At 34.7% G+C, this 11,435-nt stretch overlaps 1 protein-coding gene across 1 annotated transcript; it reads left to right on the plus strand.

Moving 5' to 3' along the window:
• The first annotated feature begins 336 nt into the window (after positions 1 to 336).
• On the plus strand, positions 337 to 9,618 carry LOC132050373 (protein GAMETOPHYTE DEFECTIVE 1). Its single transcript, XM_059441608.1, has 6 exons — positions 337 to 807; positions 4,379 to 4,456; positions 5,576 to 5,656; positions 7,378 to 7,532; positions 7,614 to 8,761; positions 9,260 to 9,618. The coding sequence occupies exons 1-6, from the start codon at positions 370 to 372 to the stop codon at positions 9,346 to 9,348; spliced, it is 1,989 nt and encodes a 662-aa protein (XP_059297591.1). The 5' UTR covers positions 337 to 369; the 3' UTR covers positions 9,349 to 9,618.
• Positions 9,619 to 11,435: the final 1,817 nt, after the last annotated feature.

An 11,435-nucleotide genomic window follows, 5' to 3' on the forward strand; every position in this document is an offset into this window, starting at 1 on the left:
CAAAGGGTATACAAAAAGTGGGTCGTACCGGTTTAGGGTTAAAAATTGTGGCTGGTTTAATTTTTTCGTTCAATAAAATCATGATACATGGCTTTTTAAAGTTGAAAATAAAGTTTTAACGGGTGAGGGGTAAATTAGCTAGTTTTAACGGGTGAAGAGTAAATATCACTTTTAAATAGGCCTGAGGATAAATATAGCTTATTTTCGACAATAAGGAATAAATATGACCTTTTCCATAATTATTTTTCCTAAAGACTAGCCCGTTTGAAGGGCAAACCGTGCAATTTCTTCATAGCTATACCCAAAACCACTTAAACCCTTTCTTCTCTAATCGTCTCTGCCAAATTTTCTGAGACACAAAATTCAATAATGGGTTTCTTCGACCTTAACATACCATACTACGAATCCGACAGAAACATCACAATCACCGACAAAAAAACCTTAAAAACCACACGACTCAAGCTCATAATCAAAGCAATGGAACTCGGTTACACCGGTATAGCATACAACCGTACATTCAAAGGCGTAATGTCCGAATCAGACCGTTGTAACATCCCTTTATTCCCACTCTCCTCAATTCTCACACTCTCACCTTCACTTTCATCAACCGTAGAGTTTCGTCGAAAACTCTTAAACGTCGTCGTTTCCTCGCCTTTTCGTCAGTATACACGATTGACTGTTGTCGTTGATAGTTCGGCTCAGGCTTCGGCGCTTAATAGTGGGAATCCGATTTTGAAGAGTTATGATATTGTTGCTGTGAGACCACTTAATCAGAATGCTTTTGAACAAGCTTGCCAGGTTTCCGAGGTTCGTTGAATATTCCTTCTGTTTCAATTTGTTTTGTTTGGCTTGAATTTATCTATGGTAGCTATTGCTCCTTTCTTGTTATATATTGTTTTGATATTGTTGTCCTTATCTAACCTTTTTGTCTTGCCCTCTATTGAGCCGAGGGTCTTTCGGAAACAGCCTCTCTACCTTTCAAGGTGGGGGTAAGGTCTGCCTACGCAATACCCTCCCCAGACCTCACATTGTGGGATTCTACTGGGTATGTTGTTTTTGTTGTTGGCTTGATTCGGAGTATGATGGTTCTGACTAACTAATGTTTGGTGTGAATTTGGATATAGAATCTTTAATATTTTTTTTGAATTTTTTTTTTTTACATGTTTAGAATCTACTCCATCCGTCCCAATTTAAGTGTCTTAGTTTGATTGGACACAGTGTTTACGAAATATAGGGAGACTTTTTAATCTTGTGGTTTTAAATTAAAGATGTGTGTAATGTACTAAAATGTCCTTTGAATCTTGTGATTATAAACTTGCCATGAAGGATGTTTGAGTTGTTAACTTACTAAATATAGAAAGATGTACTCTTTTGGGACTATAAAAGGAAGGTAAGACACTTAAATTGGAACGGAGGGAGTATTAGTTTTCAAGTCGGAAATGGTATTTGGAAATTGGAGTTGTGTTTGGACATGAATATAAATTGGAGTTGTTTTTGAATTTTTATGAGTGATTTGGAGTGAAAATTGTGAAAACAACTTATTAGAGTTTTTTTGGGAAAATTGAGAATTGTAACAACTCTATGTCCAAACAGATTTCCAGTGAAAAATATCCATGGCCAAACAGGGTCTAAGAATTTCCCTATATTTGCTGAGATGAAGCATTGAATATTCATGGAATGTTTAGCTCATTTAAGGTCCGTTTGGCCGTTGGTTTGAAATCGGGTTGATTTGAAGTTGAAATTTTGTTTGGACATGCAATTTGGATCTCAAAAGTTGGACTTTTTCTTTTCTTTAATTATTCCGAGGTTCGTTGAATAATTAGAATTTCACTATTTGTGCTGAAATGAAGCATTGAATATTCAAGGAATTTAAGTATGAGTTAGAGGTGTATATATGTTGTTGGAACTAATAGCCTGTTTGGCCAAGCTTTTCTAAGTTCAAACATGTTTTTTGTTTTCCGGAGAAAGTTTTCTTTGTCAAAGTTGAGTTGTTCAGCCTGTTTTTAGGAGAAGAAAAGGTGCTTTTCAGTTGAAGCAGAGGCTGTTTTTGAGAAGTTGAAAAGAGTAGCTTCTTCCTCAAAAGTACTCCCTCTGTCATTTTTCGAAAGTCAAACTAGATTAACTTTGAATAATACTTTAAGCTAATTTTTTTTGACCATATAGATATGAGAGGAATTGCAACTCATAGTACTTTTTTGTGTAGTTTTTGAATATCTAAATTGTTATTTTAAAATATTGAATTAATCAAATCCGATGTAGCTATGAAGATTAGTCAAATTGACTCTCGAGAAGGGAAACATGACAACTAATATGGGAGTTGGGACGGAGGGAGTACTTATAAGCTGATTTTAGAAGCTTGACCAAACAGGCTGTAAAGGCAGTCAATGCTGATGCATCCATTGCCCACATTGTAGAACGGAGTAAAAGGGGCAATGCTGGTGATCTTTTATCATCATGGGTTAGAACTGCACATTACATTTCGCACTGCACATTAAGCAGCTTGCCATGAATAATAGGGACACTACTTTTTCCTCCCTGAAATTCATGGAGTATATGGTGGTTCAATAAAGGGTGAGTTAGAGACGGATTCAACATTTTAATTGATGGTAGCACTGACTTTTACCACCAGTTTGTGATAATAGGTGGGGAGTAGCATAACTAGATAGTTTTTGATTAAATTCAACTATTCATATTAAGTTTGAGTCGAAAACATTGTACAGACTACAGAACATAGTAAATCTGGCACTGGTACAAGCAGCTATGAGGAAAAAAAGGATGATACTGGTGATTTTTTTTTTTTTTAATGATGGGTTAAAACTAGGGGTGTTCATGGTTCGGTTTGGGTCGTTATTGATTAAAACCATAACCAAACCAATTTAGTCGGTTTTTAAATGTCTAAAACCATAACCAAACCAAATAAAATAATAACCAACGGTTTGGTTATTATCGGTTTGGTTCGATTCTTCGGTTTATGACTAGCAGCCATGAGACTGAGTAAAACATTAATAAGTTGAAAAAGACGTGTGTTTTTTTTTTTTTGTTCAAACGATAACTTTTATTTATAGTTTAAGGTGGAACATACATTATAGAAACATTTTCACTATTAGTGATTTGTAGTACTCAAGTTATCCAAAGTCGCTAAACTATTACATATAGAGCTAAAAACTTAGTACCTAGAAGCTGCACCATTTTTGTCATCTTAATACACATATCCGGAAATAAAGTAGAGCATAGGAGCTTTTAGTTGTTGTTACAAACATACATATTAATTAAACATAAAGACTACCTAAAATTAAAATGAAAATATATGAAATAAAAAAAACTTTGTGTAATGATCCCAAACTTTGGGGGCGTACTTGCATTTTGCCCTCGCTCTCCCATTTTATTAAAAAAACTTTGTGTAATGATCCCAAACCTCGATGTTTTTCTATCATTATCCCCAAGGCTAGGGTCTCGACTATATGAGTTGTTCTTTTCTGCTTTTTAGGAGGATTACCCACGGAAGAAGTATTAGGGCATTACCATGTGCTTGAGTTGCAGCAAATGCTGATGTTACTGAAGTATCTTCTATAGGAACCTCCAAATCTACAACCTTTGTCCTTTTCATATGAAAAATATTAGAAGTTTAGGACCCATTCAGACAAGAAAAAAGAAAGGTATAAATTCGAAAAAAAAAAAAAAAGAAACAACCTAAAATCAAATGGCTGACAAAGAAAGGCTAAAAATTTAAGTTATAGACATTAGACTCTAACGTGAGCTTCTGTTAGTAGGTTTACACTTAACACTTAAAAGAGTTAAAGGACTTAAAGACATGGGCTTGGACATATTCTTAAAAACATGATAAGTAGAACCAAAATCAAATTAATGATTAAAAGGTATAAAATATTTATAATTATTTATGAAAAACTAATATTATACATATAAATAATTATAAAATTTATGTATATAATTTATCGGTTTGGTTCGGTTATTTATTCGGTTATTTTTTAATAGAACCATAACCAAACCAAATATTATCGGTTTTTAAAATTTAAAACCAAATCAAACCAAATGTCGGTTTTTTTATTCGGTTTGGTTAAATTTTCGGTTTGGTTTTGGTTTTAACCAAAACCGTGAGCAGCCCTAGTTAAAACTGCATGATTTCATTGTACACAATGCACTAGAAGCTGCGCATTGTCTTAACTAATGGACCACATCTTTTATTTCAATAGCTAAATGTTTTGGGTTGAGATGAGTCAAATGTTTATTTTGTTGAATTGGATATTTTAACATTTCATTTTTGTCTCTATTATCTGTCTATATTTCCTTGGAGACTTTAGATGTGTTTATGCATGTCTCATATTTTTCTGTGTGTTTACCTTCTTCTTTTCATTTTTAGGTGGACATAATTGCTATTGATTTCTCTGATAAGTTGCCATTTAGGTTGAAGCAATCCATGGTTAAAGCTGCAATTCAGGTGTGCCCTTTATCAATGTAATACTCATATTCATAAACTATTGATAAATTGAAAAAAGAAGTCTGCATGAGTCAGACTATTGAGTTATGGTGGGTCACTTTCAAGGGCGTGAGGCTTTTGAAGAAAGATTCTCCAAATAATATATGTTTGAATCGTTGGAGCTCTGATTAGAATGAAGCAGTCATCTTTAATATATACATATGGACAAAGGAACTGCTAAATATTTGGGTTCTCAATATATTTTTGATTTCCACTAAATTTCGGTTGTAAAGAATATTAGCGTGTTCTCCTAAAAGAGAATACTATTAAGTGAAATAGAAAGTAAAATTGAAAAGAGGAATGCTTACTTTTGTTGGAGAAAAAGTTATTTGGGTGAAAATCTTTCCCTTGAGCTTATACCTATTTAGGAATAAAAGAAGAAAGTCATTCCCTTGATCTTATTCTGATGACCTGTAATAGGAAACTTCTCATACACATATAATCCAAAATATGCCCCTTAATACTAATAATTATCTACATGCTCCTTTCTGATTTTTTTTTTCTCATGTTATTTCCTCTGGTAGCTGACCCTAACTTGCTTAGGACTGAGGTGTACTTGTGATATTATTTCCTCTTTTGGTCGGTACATATGCATAAGGTGGTTAATCTTACTGAGGTAAACCAATAGCAGAGGGTTTCTTAATTTAGCATGCAATATTTGATTATTAAGTCTTGCAACAGAATAAATGCTCATGCAAGCAAGTAGATCTCCATACTTAATAAATATTTACTTTGTTATGGGATAGGGAAGGAGCTATATGCTGATGAATTGTCATTATTGCAAATAAAATTCCTTGGAAAGAGATATCTATGTTCATTTGACTGTCATTTGATTCCCTTCAAACATAGATGGGTTTCATTTCTGTCCAGGGCTTTTGGTATGCATAAATCTTAACCATTAAGATGGGTAAATCGTAACTTTCTAACTGAAACTAATGCATTGAAGAAATTTCTTAATATGGAGGAAGAAGTGAGTCGCACCAGAGATGGTGTATTCTCGAAGTTAGCTGAACCATGTTTAAGTTGTTTATGGTTTTCTGGATGATTGGCAGCTTTGATTTTTTTTTTTTTTTACTGCAGCGTGGAGTGCATTTTGAGATTACTTACTCCAGTCTTATCTCGGATGCCCAAATGAGGAGGCAAATTATATCTAATGCTAAGGTGAGTCCGGGAAATTCTGGTTTTATTCCTTTCTATTTGGTTTTTAGTAGTTGGTATAGTGTGGGCTTAAGTGAAGGGATAAAATCCTCTTGACAATACGTAAAACAGTTTTCTACAATGATGACCTCTAACTATGGTTCTCTGATACATTTTAGAGTTATCAAGCCTAATTGGTCTACGTTTGCCCTTTCTTTTTCCTTTTACCCTTACAACAAGTAAGCTTCAATTCGAAGCTCTACTTGCAGTTGGCCATGTGAATCCTTATCCATTTAGAGTTCGCCTTTGTTTTTTCATTAATGAAGATAAATTAGTAGTCCACGGGTTCTTTCTTATATAGGAAGTGACCAAATTAAAAAAATGGATTTTCCATACTTACAGGGGTAAAATATGTGATGGTTGGTGTAAGAGTATGCTACGGTCCCCGGTTATGGATTGAGTTACGGGACGATGTAAGATAGAATTAGAGTTAACATAGAGAGAGTTAAGAGAAGATGATTTCTTTTTCCGACCTATGATGCTGGTTCGTTAAGAGAGAACCTGCGATCTCTTGAGTTTAAGTACTCAAAAACTGGAATAATTTTGTGCATAACTTCCCTTGAATTCAGGTACATTTAAATATATTGGTGTATTAACCACCTACCTAATAATATATGTTGCTCGGACTCTTCAAAAATGCCGATGGGTGCGTGTCGGATACTCCAAAAATAGTGTATTTTTGGAGAATCCGACGGGGGTGCGGCAGCATTTTTGGAGAGTCCGCGCAACATAGCTAATAATAAGGAAATAACTTCCTACTAAAAACTGAAAAGAGAAAGTGGAGGAATAACCTCTTTACTGCAATCAACTGCTACAAACTGAAATAATCTACTTCCTAATTTCTTTAAACTTTCCATGTGTAAATCGTTGGTAGACTAAAGGGGTGCTAACAGAGTAGTTGTCAGGCCATGTACTCTTTTCTGTACCATCTTGGTACCATTATAATAAAATCTTTACCTATAAAAAATGGCTTTTGAAGTTTTGGTAGTTTGCATCACAGCTTCTATTTTGCCTTATCTATAGTGAACCCGAATTTATATTCTCATTCTTGCTTCTATTCACTTCATCTTATGTACCTAATCGCATAAGAAACCTTTATTATCTGGACAATTCGCTCAGTAAAAATGGAAGTCTTGTACTTTGTAGTATACGTAATCCTTTTTGTGTGGCCTTCTTGTTTTGGGTTTGGTTGGATGTAAAGGCAGTTGGCATTCTTAGATTTTTATGAGGCTTTCTTCTTAGATTTCTAGATACTGAATACCGCACACATTCTGACTTTATTCTATGTTGTGCATGGATTTGAACATGATACCAGGGCAATAGAATTTTGCTATCCTGGCCACGACCCAAAAACAATGAAAATGTAGGAAGCACATTGCATATTCTACAAGTTAAGTGTATATCAAAGACATCGACTGTCAGTAAATCATAGAAAGCAAAATGTAGGAAAATACTGTTAAATGCTACAGCAGACCATAAACCTCAAGATCCAGTAAAAAGTTCTTACTTGCATGCTATGTTTACATGAGCAATTAGCAAAGCTTCTTAACAAGAATCACAGTTTAAGAGTTATGATTTATATTAACATATTCAGCCTAATTTAAGAGTTATGATTTATATTTTCTTACTATCTTTGGTGTCTAGAATGCGTCAAACCTAATCTGATCTAATTGCTAAATATGCAGTTGCTGGTGGATTGGACTCGAGGAAAGAATCTTCTTTTCTCCAGTGCTGCTCCTTCTGTAACAGAACTTAGAGGGCCTTATGATGTAGCGAATTTGGCATCTTTGCTTGGTCTCCAACTGGAACGTGCTAAAGCAGCGCTTTCCAAAAATTGTAGGTAACTTACAGAAATTACTTAATTTTTTATGTTACTTGCACTTTTGCATGATGGATTTTGAAGTTTCTATCCCTTTGGCAGGACTGTTATAACAAACGCGTTGAGGAAAAAGTGTTACCACAAGGACACAATTAAGGTTGAACCAATAACATCAGGCATCAAGGAACCTGAATTTGATGATTGGCTTAAGTGGGATCCTATCTCTAGTGGTGAGGGAGATTTGCTGTTAGACGACATCAAAAAATCTTTTTCTGTCTCCAACAATTTATCAAAACCTGTGAAACGCATTGAGTTTAGTTCCATTGTGAATAACCTGCCTGCACATGGACTCCAGATTAAAGATTTGATATCTTCGACAGTGTCGGAGCAGGTGCCTATGGATACTATTGCTCTTCCAAGTTCGAGGGTATCACAACAACCATGTGGTGTTGATTTTCTGCCTGAAGAATGCTCAACTGTAGAAGATGATCCGCATAAAATCCAACAAGGTTCTGTTTCTGAAGAAGTTAGGGTGCCATATTTGTCCATTGCTCCTCTAAATGATGCTGGTAATTTGGAAAAAGAAAAGGAGAACCATAGGATTGATAATGAGGATATACAATCTACAGTGAAATTGGACATAAAAGAAACATCTGGGACCAAAATGCATGATTTACAAACAGAAACTAGTTCAGTTAGTTGTGAAGAAAATGCCGTCTTGCTAGATGGTGCGACAATCCACACCTGCAGAAGAGATATTGACGATGAAATGGAAATTACAAAGAAGTTTAACGTGCAAGATACTTCTGACGAGAACAAATTACGTGATAATCAACCTGGAACTTGTTCAGCTAGTGGTGATGGATATGCTGTCTTGCCAAAGAGTGCAGCAAACCACACTTGCAGAACAGATTCTAAAGTCACTCTCTCTGCTAATTCTTCCTTGGCGGATGTTTTTACGCTCTCAAAGGATGCGACAGATTTCCATGGTCAAAATGGTGCAGATGGTGTAGTCTTGATTGAGGAGCGAGTTAATGACAACCTAATGGAGAAAGAACAATTTAGGGAGATGAATTCTACTATCTTACCTGATGGATCATCCAACAATGAGCATAGCCATCCAATGGAAGTGGAGAATGAGTATTTAGTTGTTGAGAAGGTGCCAAGCAAAGATGTTATGGAGAAAGAGCTGAAACACACTGGCGATAATGCTGGAATAAGTTATCAGATCCGTGGTGGATCTTTGTCAGGTATAAATCTATTACTGTGTTTGTGAGCGATTTTCAACTTTGCTTCCTGAAGTGGCCAGAATAGTCGTCATCTTCATGGAAGATTTGTTCACTGATATAACATTCAGATAACCATCGATTTCTCCTTTTCCCTCTATCTTCATGGTCTCAGTTGCCAAAGTTTTTTTTCTTGCTAGTGTCATCATATGTTGAGTCCAGTAGCTTTTGATTAAACCCTGTATTTATATTAGGAAAATCATTACATAGGTATAAATATTTCATTGCATATGAGCTATCAGTTCAGTGGCAAGTTAAGAATCCATAAATTTCAAATCCTGGCTCCACCTCTGATCTCTGGGTCGCCTGTTAGTGTTTATTGGTTACCATTTGCATTTGATGCCATGCCATGGTCCAAAGTTGGTTCTCCAAATTTATCTTGTTTTCTGATGATGAATTTTCCTTTTAGTTTCTGCCTCGGGTGAAAAGCATATGTTTAACGCTTCCATCCATCTTTTGCAGGGAATATGAAACGTAGGAAATCTTATCGGCCTTCTTTGTTTCCTTTCAAACGCTTGTTGAAGCATAGGTCTTCTACTTTCAGAGGTTGAACCAGTTTACGACTTTGTGAGGATTGCTTGATAAAAGGATTGCTCAGATGCTAAACACCCTTCACCTCCAATCCAAAGGTTATGGGTTCAAGTTACCAAGGGAGAAAAAAGGGGAGCTCACGAAAGGGGGGGGGGGGGGGGTTAAAAAAAAAGCTTGTCTGATTGTTTATTTATGTCACTTGACCAGTGTAATATCATTCTTACACTGAATACACAATTATACATTAATTCTCTTCTGTCGTCTATTCCAGGCCAATGCCCTCTTGGATACTTTGTGGTCGTTTGTTACGTAGACAAAATTACTCAGGATTATAATCCTGGAACTAATTTATCCCATCTTTTGGGACTAATTTATCCCATCTAAGAGATGGGATAAAATAATCCCAGCATTAATGGGATAAGATGGGATATCCCATTTTGAGTTTGGGATGCATTTTATACTTTGTTTGGTACAAGGTATAAATTTATCTTAGAAATAAATTTATACCTTCTACCAAACATGGTACAAAATTAATCTCACAGTTAGTGCTGGGATATCCCTGCTAATATCGTGTGCCAAACGACGCCTTTGTGTATTATGCATCTAATTTTTCACTATAACATATGCACTCAGAATATTGTATTGCTCATTAAATATTAATCCCTCAGTCCAAAATTAGGTGTCTTACTTTCCTTTTTGGTCTGTCCAAAAAGAATGTTTCTTTATATATTTAGTAAGTTGATTAGCTTCCGTTTGACCATAGATTATGAAGTTGAAACTTGAAAATTTGAGGTTTTGAAGTTGTGATTTTTGGAACTTGAAGGTGTGTGTGGACATGCATTTTACTTGGAAAAAATTTGAAGTTTTGTGCATGAAAATCTCAAAAATTCAAAAACTAGTTTGAAAATCTGTCTTTGATTTAAAATATATGGCCAAACAGATATTTGAAGATATTCAAAATTTGATCTAACATTTATGGCCAAATGTTAACTAAAGAGCATATTAGTACATTACAAACATATTTAATTTAGAATCACAAGAATCAAAAGTCTCTTTTATTCCTTAAAATTCTTGTCAAATCAAATTAAGACATTTAAATTGATACGTCTTTGATTAGGATTAATGAAAATCCTCTCGCGGCACCTACTATTACTAGGCAAGTTAGTTCCAGTCATATAGATAAGATTTGATATGCATGTGGTGATATCAATAATTGATCTCCTTGGATGTAGAAAACTTGATCAGTTTGATTAAATTTATATCAGTTTGATTAACTGTCTTTTAAGTAATACAGTTGCATAAATATATTTTTGGCATAATACATAAATAGGCCCTCAAATTTGCCTAAAATTTGCAAGATGTCCTCCAACTTTGGGTGTGTCTTGAAGTAGACATCTCAACTTATATAAAACAACACATAAACATAAATGCTTTAGCAATAGCCAAGACCGATGCGACACATAAATTTTAGAGGTTTCTCAACTATCATTTTGTAAGTTGGAGTCAACTGATAAAGTGAAAGACAAATTCAGGTGTCTACTTGTGCACACCAAATGTTGGAGGCATATTTATCAGCTGAGGTCAAGTTTAAGGGCATGTTTATGTATTATGTTTATATTTTTATACAACAAACCTAAGGTCTTCCAAAAAGAGTTGTAAACATATAAGCTTCAAGCGGTCATTAATAATTGTGCAATTAATTAAATTGACATAACATATCACCTACTAATTATTGGACTCGATATCCTTGGACAAACATTATTAAAACTAGCTAGAAGGTAACAAGGATAAGAAGAGTTCCAGAATATTAAAACTTGAGAACTCTTGTTTCCTAATAGTTTCAAATTATTTAGGGAAAAATGTTTGATGAAAAGGCATCAAGAAAGCTAATCCAGCTCTCATCATCATCATCATCGGCTAATTTTGAATTATTTCATCATTTTTAACAAACTTTTCTCTAATGCGAGGTCTACTGTCTGCTAAAGTTATCCTGCACTCATATTGATTTTCACAAGAAGAAACGATCCATGTTAGTTGGGGTGATACAGTAAAATTAGTGGTCTAAAACTAAACTTAATAAAAGAGTAAACCCTAATATGGTACGTGT

This window comes from Lycium ferocissimum, chromosome 3 (assembly GCF_029784015.1).
Source record: "Lycium ferocissimum isolate CSIRO_LF1 chromosome 3, AGI_CSIRO_Lferr_CH_V1, whole genome shotgun sequence".
Taxonomy (NCBI): domain Eukaryota; kingdom Viridiplantae; phylum Streptophyta; class Magnoliopsida; order Solanales; family Solanaceae; genus Lycium; species Lycium ferocissimum.